Raw genomic sequence first — 17,214 nt, forward strand, 5'->3', positions numbered from 1 at the left:
TTTTATCCTGCTTGGTGTCCAGCCTCATACACAACTTACCATAAACCTTTTCCTTTGCCTTATCCACCTCCGTCATTGCCTCCCAGTACTCCTGTCTGCATTCTTCATCACCATGACTATCCCATATTTTCTTTTCTAACCTCTTCTTTTAACACTTTCCTGTACTTCCTCGTTCCACCACCATGTCTCCTCATCCTCTTTCCTCTGTCCAGAGGATACACAAAACACCTTCTTGGCAGTTTCCCCTCAGCACTACAGCTCTACCTACAAACTCTGGACACTTCAATTCAGTTTATTTATGTAGCGCCAAATCACAACAAACAGTTGCCTCAAGGTGCTTTGTATTGCGTCTAAAGACCCTATAATAATACAGAGAAAACCCAACAGTCTAAACGACCCCCTATGAGCAGCACTTGGTGACAGTGGGAAGGAAAAACCTCCACACCTCCAGCAGAACCAGGCTCAGGGAGGGCCTGGTTCCTTAACAATGAACAATGAATTACTCAAAAAACAAAAAGGCGTTTGACAGTGAGTGATGAACAACAATTGGCAATTTTTGTTCAAATTGTCATCAATATGTATGGAGTAGGTCAGGGGAGAGGTACAGCAGTGAGCGCCTACAGCCATCTGTAACACATAGTGGAGGTTCTGTCACAGTTTGGGGCTGCATTTCAGTCAGTGGTGTTGGAGATCTTATCAATATTGATTTATCAGCACAGAAAAGTCCCAAACACACTGCCAGTAAAAGCATGCCTGGATAGGAAAACATACAGTGGAACACTATCAGTCATGGATTGGCCTCCCACAGCCCAGACTCCAATATTACTGAAGCAGTGTGAGATCATCCTGACAGAGAATAGAAGGCAGAAATGTCCAAAGACGCGCTTTGAATGTCCTTCAAGAAGCCTGGAGAACTATTCCTGAAGACTGCTTAAAGAAATTACAGAAAGCTGCCTCATAGAGTTCAGACTGTGCTGAAGAATAAAGGTGCAGTGTTCTAGCTAGAGGCTGATCGCCAGGATCACTAGCTGAGGATTTCACCTTCACTTTCAGAGCTCTGCTGTCGCTGCATTTAGCAAACACGAGCCCCCCCCACGGACTCCGCCCCGGCTAGATCGCTGCTTGCGCCTGTACTATTTCACTGCAATTTGCAATCTCCCACAGAGCGCAGAAAGTTCACAGTGTGCACGTGTGATCTCCCTGCGGTCGTGCGCGCAATCCGAAATGACATCTGGCATGAAGTCGAGGATGAGTAAGAGGAAAACTGAAGATCAAATAAAAATTTCAGGCATGATTTAACACGAGTGGATCATCGCTGATAAATTTTCCCACGCCTCCATTGTGCTGTGCAGAGAATGTCAGCTGTTGTTCTTTAGGTCAGCTGTAGCCACCAGAACGATCACTATAACCACAGTTTGCTAGCGGGCTGCAGATGAAATGTTGATACGAAAAATTATTTCTTATCGATTACTTGAGTAATTGATAAAATACTTGATTACTAAAATAATCGATAGTTGCAGCCCTACTTATATTCAGAAAGCCACAGTCAAACATTACTTTTCAGCACCTGTGGACCTATGAACGGCCTTCAAGAAAAAACTACAGTTCTCAGCAAGATGATGTCACTTACAACATGGTGGCTGATATTCAATGTAGGAAATGCTTTTAGGAGCTGACTGATAAAATATCTGGATTATGTTTTGTTGTGTGTGTGCTTTTTAAATTAATGCTCATGTAAACATTTGGACAGAAGCTCAGTTTCTTGTACAGAAATGCACTCTGCTGAGCTGAACCTCTCTCCTCAGTCCTGGTCGTGCTGATGGACTTACAGTCATACCTCTGCTCTGATGCTGCTCATCATTCTGCCCTCCTCAGTGACCATGGTTACAGTCTGAATCTGTAGGAATGATATGAACACATCTGCTGGTTGTTGGTGAAATGGCTGATAGGCCTGTTACTGTTCATCTGTTTTGCATGTTGTCATAACTACGCTGGTGACACAGTTACACATTTCCATCCCTGATGATTTCAGCCCACTGGCAGTAAACATCTGGATGGATGATAACTTTCCTGATCACTGGGATGAAATCTAAGAGACGGGAAATTTCTGTGTCTGAAAGTGAGACAGATTAGAAGATGACCTCAGAAGCACATCAGTGATGTTAAAGCTGATTTTAGAGCAATGAAAAACTTTATTTCCAGTGTGAAGGACGACTCCATGTTCCACTCACAGGAAGACCACATTAATCTGACAGCTTCACGGCCGCACTGAGGTTTTGGATTCCAGTTAGTTTGAGAGTTGATCTGAAGTCTTGGTAGCTTCTGCTTTGAGCAGCATGTTGTGTTCTACCTGTGTAAATAAAGTTTTTCTTGCTTTGTCAGACTGGAGTTTGAATATTCTTACGTGTATTCTGTTTGCTGCGTATTTTTTTTCTGTCTGTGCTTTGATATAATTTAAAATATTTGAACTGATTTTAAAGCTGAAATCAATGAACTGAACTGGCTGCACGGGTCAGCGCACACACAGGAGGCAGCTTTGTTGTGTGTTGTGTTACCAGGTCACTAAGAAACACACACATGCTCCTGCATGGGTTACCATGGAGACAGTCAAACTTGTGTGCAGCGCTGATTCAGATTCACTTCCTGGTTTCCCTGAGCAGAGGCTCATCCTCAGACTGACTGCTGAGCAGGACGGACGGCACACAGGTGAGTCACACCTGAGTCAGTGTTTGCACTGGAAATCATAACTGACCTGAGGACGGATACATTAACAAGTCATTGTTATTAATGATATTTCCTGTTTTAATTGTGAGCTTCATTTATCATGAGTTCATCCTGCAGCCTTGGCTAGCTTCTGCTCTTATGAGATATTATTATATTATTATTGATAAACTAAAGAGGTTCACCTCAGTTTATCACTGCAACATTTAAAATTGATGTCAAGTGGAAAACAGGGGTAACGGACATCTGTGAACATCTATTAATGCTGAACTATATCTACATGTTTAACACATGCTGAACATCCACACATCTTTTTCAGGTCTTTCTTGTTTCAGCCGGTGATGCTAAACTTGTCTGCAGTGCAGAACAGTCACCCACTGAAAAGATCTGGAGCTTTATGAAATGAAAACGATGAATGAGCAGCTGAAATATCACATGCTGAACCTTTTTAATGAAACAGCATTGCTTCTCTTCAGTTTTGAGACATTTGCAAAGTTGAGCTGATAAACACAAATGTGTCCCAGTTTGAATGGAAATGAATGGGTTTTGTATTTTAAAATAAAATTGCTGATGATCTTTGAATTGTGACTCTCAGATGGCAGATCCAGTCTCTCCATCTCCAGATGAGAATTCCAGTGTTCCCCCAGCTAGAAGCTCCGATGCTGGGCTGAATGGCTCTGATCCTTCCCTGGATGCAGAATTCCAGGAGGGAGAACAAGAACAGGACCTCCTTTCTGGTCCAGAGAGCCCTGCTGGTCCCGAGGAAAAGAAAGAGGGGGAAGAGAAAACTTTTAACCAGTCTATACCTCCTCAGCTTCACCTCCGCAAAGGTACAGACACCGATGCACAGACTGAAAACCTCCTGTAAAAGTGCAACATTCAACTGCTGAGGCACAGCTTGTGTTGCAGACACTGTTCATTCTAATAAATGGTAAATGGACTGGTACTTATAACACTGTACTACTACTAGCCTCATTCACCCCATCACACACAACTTTTACCTAACATTCACACACACAACTGCAGTGTGTGTGTGTGTGTGTGTGTGGCCAAGGATACTTTAATGTACAGACTGGAGGAGCTGGGGATTGAACCAGTGACCTTCCAGTTGGTAGATGAACCACTCCAGACTGTTCATGTTACTAACATTACAAAGATTTGCTCATAATATTTTTTTAAACAAATTCTCACATTCTCTGACAGGCGAAGGACGTCGGCGAATAGGAGGGCAGAACCAGAGAGCCTTTAATCACAAGCCATCTCCAGCTGCTGCTGCCTCACCAACCACTAGCACCTCAGTGAGTAAACAGCTACAGCAGTGACCAAAGGAGGCGCTATGATGTTGTGTTGCACACATATAATCTAATGCTGCAGTCACAATAGCTGTGCTGCCCAACGAATTGCATCCCTGTAATCCTGGCAATAGCCCCTGATAGAGTCTGCCATGACAAACTGGCCCCAGGGTGGGGACCAGAAAAAGATGATTCAGAAAACCCTGGTCCACAGGCAGGGAGGGGAGGGGAGGTCTCCCTGGAAGACAAGAGGGTCGCCTCTATGTGCTGTCAAAGAGGGCGAAGTTCTGTCTGCGCATACGTGCCAAACAGCACTTTAGCTTTGGAGTCCTGAGAAGACGTATTGTATGACTGGGGTCCCCAAGGGCACCTGTGGGCGTTTTGAAGGAGTATGAACACTTTCAGTGGGTGTTGGACTCTGTCACAGTCACATCCATCCATCCAGATTGAAAATATGTCTTATAACAAGATTGAATAAACTGACTTGAATATGGTGAAGGGAAACAGTTCCCTTGATAACAAAAACATCTGGGCCTAATTCAGATGTTGTGTATCATTGAAGGAGGGCCAGTAGCTGAGTTTAGGCAGCCAGACTCCTGGATCCTGGATCCTGCATCCTAGATCCTAGATCCTGGATCCTGGATCGATACTGCCAGTCAAGGCCAAATGTGGCCCTTAGAAACCTGTGGATGTGGGACACACATGGGCTAAACTTTCATTAGTCTGTAGGTCTGTTCTGTATTTTTAGTATCTGATGTTTCTCCAGGTATCTGGTAAAAGGACCATGCTGCTGTCCAATGAGGCGAGGAGAGAACTAGCCAAACAGGCGAGAGCTATAAAGGAGGACAGGCGGGCAGCACTGGATGCCCGACATAAATACCTGATCAGCAGACTGGCAGACGGCGAGAGCCTGGAGGAGCCCGAGGTGGAAGACGCCATCATCTCTGATGAAAAAGTAACTTCACAGTCTGGTTCTTGAAGGTCAGAGAAATGATCCTTTGTTTGACCTTGGAATGATTAATGTCTGATTGTTCCAGTTCAGTCTGATTGATGAATTCTTTGCTGCAAATGGATCCAAGAAGCTGATTTTCTTCTATCAGAATGTGAACCAGGTAACTTTGATCCTATTAAAGCAAGTTTCAGTTCAACGACTGATAGGAACAGTTGTTCATCCTAACTGCTATTTTATCTTTCTTCATATTCTCCTGCTCCGATTATTGCACCATAGTTTTTGTTTTAATATCTGCCTTTCTCCCCAGAATCTGTCGACCCGTCATTCTTCCTTTGTGGATGGATCAAACTCAGCTGTGGCTCAGAGGAAACTCTTCCTCACTACAGGGAACGCTGAGGTTGGCTTTTTTAAAGTACACATTGTTGGAGGTCTGAGCCCAGATTTATTACATCTCATCTTACAGGAAGAGTAAGCAGACAAAGTTAGTGTCTATTAATATTAAATATTAATATGAGTGGAAAGTTCAGCTGGTAAAATAACTAATGAACACAGAGGCAGTGAGGCCAGTCTACCAGTTAGAAATTGCTGAGGACTGTGTGGGCTCTTGGAGGTGGAGATGGCCATTCTCCAGAGGCAGGGTACACCCTGGACGGGTCACCAGCCTGTCGCAGGGCTAACACAGAGAACCGTTCACACCTACAGGCAATTTAGAATCACCAATTAACACGAGATCCATGTGTGGACTGTGAAAGGACCAGATGGTGGATTTAAACTCAGGACCTCTGTGCTGTGAGGCAGCAATGCTAACCACCACACCACCGTGGGTTTAAGTCCTGTGTGTAATTGTTACATTTTTTCCAGCTTTTGTTGATTTATCGTTTTTCAGGTTTTTCTGTACATTCAGAGTTAAGGTGAGATTAGGACTAATGGATGTTTTCACAGTGATAACCATGAGTTAGAACGTCTGTCTGACAAACGTCTTCCATGTGTGGTAGGGATGTTTCAGTATTAAACAGTAAGAATTACAAACAAAAATGATCCTGACACAAAATGCATCATAAACTGTCTCAAAAGCCAAAGTTTGGATTAGACTTCAGGACTCAAAGCTTTACTTTTGAGGGGAAGTGTGATGTTTATCCAGCTCTCAGGACTTTTGTAGTTGGACTCTGATTTCTCTTTAAGCTCTGAACAATACTGAGCTTACTATTCATTATTGTCCTGCTAAGAGATAATGAGTGCTCTGCTGGAGTCTGTTGTGTGTTTCTATGGATGAAACTGAGTGCTGCTTTGTTTGGTGGTGAGCAAGGTGACTCACAAACTCGCTGAGCAGACGTTGCATTACACCATCTGAACACTGCACAGAGGAGGCGCACAAAAGAATCAAATATGAGTGAGTGCAAGACTGCAGCCACACTTATGTCCAGCAAACTGTCAATAAATCAAATATATACGAGTATGGAGTTTGAAGCTGTGAGAAAAAAGGAGCAGCAATCAGGACACACCTGCTGATAATGCTGCTGATGAACCGCCTGTTTTAAAGGGATGAATTATGAAGCATATGAAGTTCCAGCATGAGTCTGTCCTGGTTTGTAGGCACAACAGCACACACAGTAGCTTCAAAATGCTTGAAAGGTTTTCCCAAACTACGCTGAAGGAGTGGTGCTGTCTGCATCTAACAGCAGGAATCTGAACTCCAGCTCATTCTGTATTTTCCAGCCTCTGCTGGGGAAATGCTTCTTCTTCCTGAGAACCACTGAGAAGGCCATAACCACCGCTAACGTACAACAGGTCAGTAACTTTGCTTGGCTGCCTCCTTTTCTAAAGACTGCGCAGACCTCACTGGTTCACTGTGACATGGATGCAGCCAATCATTCTGCCTCATCTCGTGCCCGATGCTCCTGTTTGCAGGAAGTGAACTTTGGCATGTTGGACTGCAGCGACGGCAGCATCCTAACGAGTCTGGAAACTCTGCTGACTCACATCATGTTACCTGCTCTCAGGTCACAGCAGGTAGAACACCTCCATCATTTCAGAAGAGCTCTGCTGTTTTTCGCCGAGCACAATACAACAAAGTGAAAGTGTTTCAGCTTTTTGTGATCACATGATACCCTGTGAGCAGAATTTGTTGATGTGGGAAGGAAGAACCAGGCGCAGGGAGGGGCAGCTGAGGGAGAAAGAAAAAAAGAGGAGCATAGAAAGATCATAAATTCATATATTCTTAAAAATAGAGAGAGTGTCTCCCGAATCCAAGCTGGGAGCTGGTTCCACAGAAGAGGGGCCTGAAAGCTGAAGGCTCTGCCTCCCATTCTACTCTTAAGTATCCTAGGAACCACAAGTAAGCCAGCAGTCTGAGAGAGAAGTGCTCTGTTGGGGTGATATGGGACTATGAGGTCTTTGAGATAAGATGGTGCCTGATTATTCAAGACCTTGTATGTGAGGAGAAGGATTTTAAATTCTATTCTAGATTTAACAGGGAGCCAATGAAGAGAAGCCAATATGGGAGAAATCTGCTCTCTCTTTCTAGTCCCTGTCAGTACTCTAGCTGCAGCATTTTGGATCAGCTGAAGGCTTTTCAGGGAGCTTTTAGGACAGCCTGATAATAATGAATTACAATAGTCCAGCCTAGAAGTAATAAATGCATGAATTAGCTTTTCAGCATCACTCTGAGAAAGGATGTTTCTAACTTTAGAAATATTGAGCAAATGCGGTCTTACATATTAATGTGTGTTCTCACAGTGTTACTGGAAAACTCAGTTAATAATAATAATAAATGGTTCTTAAGCATTTTGTAGCTGCTGGCTTTTCTTTTCATGCGTGGTCAGCTTTGACTGTAAAGCAGGTGTTACATTTATGCAGCATTAAAAACACCTTCGAACTCTTGAACTTCGTTTTTGCAGAAACTTGAACATCATTTTGCTGAGCTGTTATTTTGTGACTGAGGTTTTTTCTGGTGCTGTAAATAAGGCAACAAACTCAAATCAGTAAAAAGGCATGAAGATTAAAAATAAGAGTGACATCAAGCTTTGACTTTGGCAGACGTGGGGTTTTCTGCAGGACGGTGCATCCTGTCCACACACCCAGGCCTTCCTGTCCTCAGTGGATCAGTTTGTCAGTAATCTGAGCTCAGCCAGAGTCAACATGGACAGAAGGTTCCAGCTGCAACATGTCGAGCTTCCCGACACCATCAGCCAGCTGAGCAGCCCTGCAGACTACAGAGCTGCAGGTATGAAGGTCAATCGCATCTGACCCAAACAATCCGTCTGCATGTGCAGTAAATATGTGAATAAAGAAGGTAAGAACAACCACTTTATCTGTTCCTGTGGCCATGAAGGAAACATCTGATCTGAGATAGTGGGCTGTGTTAAAATGCAGGCTGAAGTGTGATTTTTGCTCTCAGCCAATAACAGTGAACTAGTGGAGCGTCTGGAGGAGGTGGTGTCCTTGTGGACCAATCAAATCAAGCAGGTGCTGATGGAGAGCGAGCAGATGAGGAAAGAGGCCGACGACGCTGGGCCGTCAGCTGAGCTGGAGCACTGGAAGAGCCGCATGGTCACCTTTAACAGGTGGATAAACGATTCATGTCCTCAGGTCTCGTTTAGCATCGGCTCAGCATTTCTCACCTTTTCTGTTCAGTATGAACTCAGTATAAACATTCAAACATCTGTGTATGGAAGCCCCTGAGAGGCAAAATATTATAGTAGTTCAGTCTGCAGTTCCTGTGACTTTTGAACATGTACAAAAAGGTTTTGTCAATATATGATTTGCATTTATTTACATTGTTTATGTTTTGGAAGTCTTAGCATTAAAAAAATATTAATGTATTTTGTAGATCTTGCATTTGTTTTTATAATTCCCAGTGGCAGCTCTTTGGCCACTTGTTAAAAACTTTGGTCTGTTTTCTACACTGACTGATCTCTGCTGGCGGTGTGCGCGCGCGCGCGTGTGTGTGTGTGTGTGTGTGTGTGTGTCAGTCTGATGGAGGAAGTGAAGTGTTCTCAGGTGAGGAGGACTCTGGGAGTCCTGCAGGTCTCCAGGTCGCGGTGTCTGCGAGCCTGGATGGAGCTGGTGAGTCGGTTCATTCACAGTTCAGGTTCCAGCTGTTCTCCTGATGCTGCTGATGTCATGACTGATCAGTTTGTTGACTGTTTCAGGACAGAAACATCACTGTGGTGGCCAACGAGGCAAAGGACAACGTGAAGTATCTTTACACCCTCAACAAGTTCTTTGGATCTCTGGGGAACTGCAGTCCTGTGAGAATAAACTCTTCAGCATTTTACTGTCAGGACGGGAAAACCCAAAGCATGAGTTATTAATTATTTTGGATTTTTAAATGCTCAGGAATAGAAAGCAGAACTGAGAAGAAGCTCGGCATCATTCACACAAATCAGTGCTTAAACCCTCAGAATATGGATACAAACAAACCCAATAATCATAATAATAAGAACAGAACTTTATTTATACATACAACAAAATTCCATTCAGAACAGCCATCCAAGATGACAGAGACTAACACAGGGGAGAAGGTGTCTGCAGCCGCTGCCACTAAGAGCATGCCAGTTCAATCAATCCCAGGAAGAAAAGAAAACAAGCACACAATAGGATAATTAGGTTAAAGAAATTCATCTGCTACTGTGCTCATATATGAGCACCGTACCAGGGTCCAAAAAACAACTTTATCAAAGCATATCACACATTTAAAGCTGGGATAGAAATATGGTGGGGTGGGGTGGAGGGGGATGCAGATGGAGGGCATTACGGAGCTTGATCCCACCTCCTAGCCAAAACAGTTCGCTGATAGGGATGCAGGGGGGGAGCTGAATTCCTGATAATGCAGATGTTGTTTTGGAACAGGCTGCTTGTTATTTTCCAACAGCCTTCAGTTTCACTGGGGAACCATTCAGTAAATCCAATAATCCAAATGGTTCAGTTACCGTCCTCACTATGCAGAACCGAACTTTATCTCCAGATCTAATCCCTTTTGTCTGCGAGGACGTTCTCAGCTGGACTACACATCCAGCTTGCAGCTCAGGTCCAACAGACTGAGTCTGAGTCTGTACGGCTCTGCACAGCCCATCCACCTGGTTGTGCAGTCTCGGCAGATGTTGAACTGCTGCCCAGATTTTCTTAATTTCCCGGTAGATCAGGTATCCTCCGAGCCCAAACAGATGTCTTCCACGTCCTCGACCTCCAGAGCTGAGAGGCACACAGGTCTCCACGAGCTCCAAGAATCAATGACGTATCTGACGGGGTCTGTTCCACTCGGACTCCCCTTTCCCCGATCTCATAGTGGAGAAAATTCAATCAGTGGTGTTGAGGGCCCAGTTTTCCAGATCCATGTTGCTTCTTAATCTTATTCTTATTCAGTCAGTGTGTGAGAGACGCTCTCACAGCAAGCAGGAGAGATGTGGGAGGGCAGGGAGGCAGGAGAGAGATAGGATGTGACCGTCCGAGCGTTATAGTTTTTGTTGACTTCTTAGCTCTGATTTGTGATGGTTTCACAGTCAGATTTCACCTTTAAAAAGATCAAAGAGAAATTTCAGACACAACAGAGATCATAACTCTAAACGAGACATTTTCTTGCTTAGTGTCTAATTTCTTGGCAGTATTCCTCTTATGTATTTTATCATTATTCTTATTAAATGCTCCACCTCCCCCAGCTTCCTTTGTTCTGTGATGATTTCTTCTTCACTTTTTCTTCTTTATCCAGCTCACATATCGAGGGCACGTCATTCACTGCTTCAGTTACTACACCCCAAAGATCACTGTTTGTTTTTATAATTTATTATTTTATTTGAAGTAATCACTCTTCTTTTCTGGCGGCTGTTTCAGTCGCGTTAGCTGGAAACTCTCCTGTTGTTTCAGGCTTCTCTTGCAGACCAGTGTCTCTGATTTCACTTCTTCACCTCAAGATAAACATAAAAATTGCAAAATGCAATCTGCATATTAGAATGACTCATTAACATATACACATACTCTTACTAGAGAGCCCAGATCAGTCAGTGAAGGATCTAAAGAAAAGATCTAAAACTAAACTTCATTGAAAAAGTGCATCTGAAAAATCACCAGGAGCTTCATTCTTGTTTTAACCACATGGATGCAGCTGTAACTTTCCCCGTCTCTCCGTCCTACAGACCAGCATGCTGGAGCACATTCCCAGTCTGATGAGCAGCATCAAGATGATCCACATGGTCTCCCAGTACTACAACACCTCAGAGAGGATGACCTCACTGCTGCTCAAGGTCACTAACCAGATGATCACCACCTGCAGGAGCTACCTGTCCCAGGGCGTGACCTGCATCTGGGACCACAGCAGGTACGGGACTGCACCGCAGACCTGATGAAGCAGAGGTGCAGAGATGGGAGGGAATCGAGCTCAGACTGAGATTACATTAGAGAAGAAAAGTGGTTAAAAAGTGATTAGATTAGAACACACGAGTAATACAAGAGGAAACTGGATGAGATTCAAACACATGATTGAATCTCTGCCTGCATGTGTGATCAGGACTGTGACACAGGCTCTGTTTCCCAGACTTGGATTAAACCTAAAACATCAGACTGGGAATTGTGCTGAGATCTTCTGAGAGTTTATTCTTAATAACATTCCACCACTGACTGTACTCATGCTTTCATCCAGTGGTGTCAGGCAATCTGGGACGTGCTTCTGCACACCTGCAGCAAAGCATCTGACACGTCCAACCAGTCCAAAGTTAAACAAACAGCTTAAGAACACTGTAGAACACCGTAGAACACTGAGGAACACTGAGGAACACTGTAGAACACTGAGGAACACTGTAGAACACTGTAGAACACTGAGGAACACTGCTGACTGCCAAGATCAGAAATCTGACTCACTGCTGCTGTTTTACTTTTGGTTTTCTAACTACATGAGTTTGGCCAAAGACCCAGACTCTACAACTGCTTTTCTGTATGTTTCTGTGTATGTGTGCATCTATATGTGTGTGTGTGTGTGTGTGCCTCTCAGGCCGGTGCTGCTGCAGCGAATCTCTGATTGTTGTAATCTGAAGGCGGCGTATCAGCGAAGCTTCCACAGCGTCAGAGCCAAACTGAGAGAAAACCCTGAAAACAGACAGTTTGACTTCAGGTAATGGAAAGACGGAGGCTCAGAGTCCGTCTGCTGCACCGTGTGAACCCTTTAAACCTGAATATTCATTTTCAGTGAGAACTACATCTTTGGGAAGTTTGATGCTTTCTGCCGCCGCCTGGAGAAGATCGCTGACATGGCGTCCACGCTGGAGAGCCTGGCTGCTCTGCAGAACATGAAGGTGGATGATTGTCAGATAAGATTTCATCTTTGGGGACAATAAATAAACAAATGACTCCAGAAAATATCCATGAACGCTCAACATCCAACATGTAAAATGATTTAATCTTCCACATGAGTAACAATTCATTTTTAGGGTCCTGCTGGTAAATTTATGAACATAAAACTATTCAGACACCATTTTATTCATTTCAGCTTTTCATCCACCTGATGGTTTGATGAAGTTCAGACCTTAAACCATCAGGAGTAATAATGAGCTTCGGTGCCATGCAGCCAGCTTTTCAGCTCACACTCTGTCACTGCACTGAGAGAGATTCAAACTGAGCTCAGGTGTGTTTCAGGTGGAGGGCGTGGAGAAGATCTATGTTCGCTACCAGAGCATCGTCTCCACAACTAAATCCAAGACCTATGACATCCTGGATCACCGCAAACTGGAGGTGCTCTCAACCATTGTGTATTCTTATAAAAAGTCTACACATATAAATTTGTTTTCTTAATGAAGTTACAGAAACAAAAACTCCATCATTGCTTTCATATTAATAACTTTTGTTTGTGGACCGTTTTCCAGGATTTCTGCATAAAATGTGTTCTGATCCTTATTTAACAGTGAAGCCATCTGACTGAACTAATGACACATTAACACTTACATTTAATGTCTTTATTGAACACTGAGTGATCACACTCTCACAGCGCAGGCGGGAAAACAAGTTGGTTTCAGTAACTGGTGGAACGGCAGCGCCCTCCATCAGATGTTTCTTGCAGCAGCTCAGGAGATGATGCGGAAAAGTTCTGAATGACTCCTCCAACCAACTCCAACACTTTCATCTGCTTTTCTGGGAGTTCTGACTGAGCAGCAGGTCAGGCGGGTTCAGGTCAGTTTCTTGTTTCATCAAACACCATCTTGTCGTTTCATCGTGTGTTTTGGGTAATCATCTTGTCGCATCGGGGAACCTCTCCTGAGCTTTACTCCATGGACCACTTCCCTGATATTCTCCTGGATTTCTTTCTTTTAGCAGTTTTTAATTTGTTCATCCATCAGTGACTACAATACAGCAAGCTCAAGCCTTGATGGTGCCACCACCACGAGCCTTTGTTCTTCCACACATTGTGTTCTCCATGGTGTTACATCTGTCCACAAACCATAGTCCAAGTGTTGTGTTGTCAGTGCTTCTGGAGAGTAACATGACCTTAATGGTCTCCTCACACCAACACCATTCTTATCCAGTATTTATCAGATTGTAGATGCATGGACACAGATTTTGTCCAGCTGTAGAGATTTCTGCAGGTGAAATTAGTGTCACTTGGACCCAAGCAGACCTTCACTGACCCCTGCAGACTCACAGAGGTGGACACTATACAGTAACTCAGAGAGACGGCTGAAACAACGTCCATATACAGGAAACAGAAGAAAGCAATTTGCAAGTTTAACCACAAAGTTTATTTATTACAGAGTTAAACAGAGGAAAGAACAAGAGGCTGGCAGAGCAGATACAGCTGATTCAAGGGGAATGACAGAAACTGGGAGGAACCCAACAGGAACCCAGCTCTCTGCTGGGTTCCTCTCAGTCTGAGTAGCTGGAAGGAAAACAACAGAGAGCTGGAGACCTTGAGCAGAGGGTTATGAATGTGGCTGAGTCTGCAGGCTGGCAGACTGGTGATGATGACAACAGTTTATGAGGCAGAAGATAACTAGAAGGATTAGAAAACCCAACCTCTGGCACACCTTTGAGCTAATTTAGCCCTGTGCAGTAAGACTGATTACTCAGCGTGTTCAATAAAGACACACAGCAGTGTGTGTTATTAGTTCAGACAGTCTGTGTTTCTAACTGTGGCTCTGATGATCAGACACCTTTTATAAGAACTGAGTGCAGACATCCTGGTGATGAGTCCTGAGGAAATGAATGCAGGTCGCTGTGATGACCTCAGAGGTATCACAGCTATCTGTGTGTCTCAGTTTGACAGTGACTATGCAGACTTCCAGCTCCAAGTTCAGGGTTTGTTCCAGTCTCTTCAGTCTGTGCTGGACTTCTGGTTCCACCAGTCTGTCACTGTGAGTTCACCACAATCAGAACTGAATCCAGGCTCTTAATTCTTATTGTGTGAACCTTAAAAACATCTGGATTTCAGACGGAGAGATTGCTGGAGCTGCTGGCCATGTTTGAGTCGGGTCCAACGGCTCGTCTGGACCTGAAGCAGTACTACCTGCTGCTGCTGCAGCGCTACGGCAGAGACCTGGAGCTGCTGAGGAAGACCTACCAGAAGCAGAAGGAGAGGCCTCCTATTGGCCGCAACCTGCCACCGGTACAAACATCTGCTCACTCTGTGTTCTTTTTAATTGGCAGTCAGAAACTAGAGTAACATGTTCTGGATTATCAATATGAATTCATTGCAGCTTACACATGACTGTGTCTCTGTATAAGTCTCCACTGTAGCTCAACGCAACATGGAAGGATGCTCCACTGTGTGGTTCTAGTCTGGAAATACAAATTATGTATTTACCAATAGATCTTTGATTCAGAATGATGCAAATAACTTAGAACAATAAAACAACCAAAAAAAAAAAAACCCTCTAAAAATAAAAGTAATCATAGATGGACTCAGCTAATTGGATATATTTGTCTAGTTGCCCAGCACTAACCTCTCTCTCAGGTGGCCGGCAGGATCCTGTGGAGCCGGCAGCTCTTCAGGAAACTTGAAGCTCCGATGCTGATCCTGAAGAAGAAGCTCGACTTTCTCAAGGTTCAAACTCTGATTTTACCCCATCGGTCACGTAAATACCACTGATCAGGGCAGCCTCAGTGACACAGCCTGTCTGTCTGTACCAGGGGCCAGAAATGACCAAAGTCATCCAGAACTACAACAAGTTAGCAGTGGTGTTGCTGCAGTACGAGGTGCTGCACCTGAAGGGGTGGAGTCAAGCTGCAGAGAGCACACCGCACTACCTGAGTGCTTCCCTGCTGGTCCGACATGAAAACAGCAAGGTTTGAGATGATTATATGGATGTATTAAAGGTCCCATTTTAGCAGAACATCACTGTTTATATACTGCAGCATCCAGGGCTGCACTTTGTCACCGATTCGGTTCATAATTTTTATGGACAGAATTTCTAGGCGAAGCCACGTGGCAGAAGGCTTCCGCCTTGGTAGCCTCAGGGTCTCATCTCTGCTCTTTGCGGATGGTGCGGTCCTGTTGGCTTCATCAGGTGGTGGTCTCCAGCTCACAGTGGAGCAGTTCACAGCTGACTGTTAAGCAGCTGGCATGAGAATCAGCACCTCTAAGTCTGAGGTCACGGTCCTCAGCCAGAAAAGGGTGGAGCGCAAACTCCGGCTCAGGGACGAGTTGCTGCCCCAGGTGGAGGAGTTCAAGTATCTCAGGGTCTTGTTCATGAGTGATGGGAGATCGACAGACGGATCGGGGCTGCGTCTGCAGTGACGCTGCACCGGTCTGTCGTGGTGAAGAGGGAGCTGAGTGTAAAAGCGAAGCTCTCGATTTACCGGTCGATCTACGTTCCTACCCTCACTATGGTCACGAGCTTTGGGTAGTGACCGAAATAATAAGATCGTGAATACAAGCGGCAGAAATGAGTTTCCTCTGAAGGGTGGCTGGCCTCTCTCTTAGAGATAGGGTGAGGAGTGCAGCCATTCGGGAGCCACTGTTCCACAAAAGGAGCCAGTTGAGGTGGTTCGAGCATCTGACTAGGATGCCTCCTGAGTGCCTCTTGGGTGAGGTGTTCCTGGCACTGGAGGACACACTGGAGAGATTATATCTGTTTTTGTGTTTAGGATAAAGACTTAAAATGCCAAATAAATCACACTGGTTTTTCAGACAGTGAACTAACCACAGACACTCAGCTTTGTCCTTTCTGTCCTTCTGTGTTGGATCCTCATTTTGTTGTTAGATTTTAATGATCATTTGCATGAGACTTTTTGTTCCAGGAGGTCTTCGTGAACCTGGACCCTGTGGTGCTGGAGGTGCTGCAGGAAGCTCGTTGGATGGGCAAACTGGGTGTGAGCGTGCCAAAGGTCATCCAGAAGATGACCTCCAGAGAACCGCAGCTCAGAGATATGTACAGGCGGTGAGAACAGCTGTTGTGCCTTCAGCAGCAGTCGTGTGTGATGTTCGGGCTCGTCTGTGGGCCGGGTTTCATTCTTTTCTGTGCATGTTGTAACTCAGATCGATCAGATAAAAGTTGCTTTCTTTGCTTTGTTGTTCTGATTTGTGGGTTTTTGACTCTACAGGATTGTTGAGCTTCTTGTTACTCTTTGACTGTATTTGGCAGCTGAGAATGAAAACCTTCACAGAAAACAAAATGCTTTCCTTTCCTCTCTCTCTGATGGTCCAGGCTGCTGGAGTTGCTCCAGGACTACAGTGCCGTGGTGGGCAGGATCCCACCTCTCCTCCTCCCTCTCATGCAGCCCTTCATTGGCCATGTGGAGGCAGCTCTCTCCCCGGGACTCACCTCACTTTCCTGGTCTGCTCTCAATACTGATGGATGTAAGGACAGACAGCTTCCTGTCTCATTCCTTGTAATGGACAAAGACTGGAGATCAAATTTATAAACACTGCAGTGAATTCATTAATGATTCCCTCCTGCTCTGTGTCCCGCTCAGTCATACAGAATGTGTATGTGGCTCTGAAAGACCTGGACTTGGTAGCCAAAATGGCGACAGACCTGCTGGACTGTCGCATCGGCCGGCTGCTTCAGGCCACGTCGTCCTGTTGTCTGCTGCTCCTTCCTGAAGATTCGCCTGTCTCCCCTCAGGATCTCCTGCTGCAGACAGAAAGCTTGGTCCAGGCTGCTGCTGTCACACTGAAGAGGTAACACTGATAACAGCTGTCACAGAGTAAAGAGAAACCCTGCAGATTAGCCACAGAGATCAAAGTTTCTGTATCAGGCTGTAAACTTGTTGATTTCTGCTGCTTTAACGTGGGAGTCTGTGGCACTGACTCACTGCTGGACACCAGAG

General features: G+C 44.8%; 3 protein-coding genes across 3 annotated transcripts in view; 2 read left to right on the forward strand and 1 right to left on the reverse strand.

The window, feature by feature from the left end:
- The window catches only part of LOC115799318 (NACHT, LRR and PYD domains-containing protein 12-like), a 652,446-nt gene that overhangs the window by 326,374 nt on the left and 308,858 nt on the right, over positions 1-17,214 (reverse strand). The gene's annotated exons all lie outside the window — the stretch shown is intronic.
- LOC115799325 (NACHT, LRR and PYD domains-containing protein 14-like) overlaps positions 1-17,214 on the forward strand; it is a 137,010-nt gene that overhangs the window by 25,272 nt on the left and 94,524 nt on the right. The window lies entirely within an intron of this gene.
- Positions 3,317-17,214, forward strand: part of dnah5l (dynein, axonemal, heavy chain 5 like) — a 43,603-nt gene continuing 29,705 nt past the window's right edge. The window contains exons 1-22 of the mRNA XM_030756413.1: positions 3,317-3,552; positions 3,917-4,019; positions 4,780-4,968; positions 5,051-5,125; positions 5,273-5,362; positions 6,682-6,753; positions 6,874-6,975; positions 8,002-8,188; positions 8,363-8,528; positions 8,937-9,030; positions 9,117-9,215; positions 11,097-11,278; positions 11,948-12,067; positions 12,143-12,248; positions 12,589-12,684; positions 14,202-14,297; positions 14,375-14,548; positions 14,897-14,986; positions 15,073-15,228; positions 16,183-16,322; positions 16,590-16,741; positions 16,858-17,065. Coding sequence (XP_030612273.1) covers positions 3,317-3,552; positions 3,917-4,019; positions 4,780-4,968; positions 5,051-5,125; positions 5,273-5,362; positions 6,682-6,753; positions 6,874-6,975; positions 8,002-8,188; positions 8,363-8,528; positions 8,937-9,030; positions 9,117-9,215; positions 11,097-11,278; positions 11,948-12,067; positions 12,143-12,248; positions 12,589-12,684; positions 14,202-14,297; positions 14,375-14,548; positions 14,897-14,986; positions 15,073-15,228; positions 16,183-16,322; positions 16,590-16,741; positions 16,858-17,065 — 2,933 coding nt within the window. The remainder of the gene's footprint in view (positions 3,553-3,916; positions 4,020-4,779; positions 4,969-5,050; positions 5,126-5,272; positions 5,363-6,681; positions 6,754-6,873; positions 6,976-8,001; positions 8,189-8,362; positions 8,529-8,936; positions 9,031-9,116; positions 9,216-11,096; positions 11,279-11,947; positions 12,068-12,142; positions 12,249-12,588; positions 12,685-14,201; positions 14,298-14,374; positions 14,549-14,896; positions 14,987-15,072; positions 15,229-16,182; positions 16,323-16,589; positions 16,742-16,857; positions 17,066-17,214) is intronic.

Source organism: Archocentrus centrarchus, chromosome 20 (genome assembly GCF_007364275.1).
Source record: "Archocentrus centrarchus isolate MPI-CPG fArcCen1 chromosome 20, fArcCen1, whole genome shotgun sequence".
Classification (NCBI taxonomy): Eukaryota; Metazoa; Chordata; class Actinopteri; order Cichliformes; family Cichlidae; genus Archocentrus; species Archocentrus centrarchus.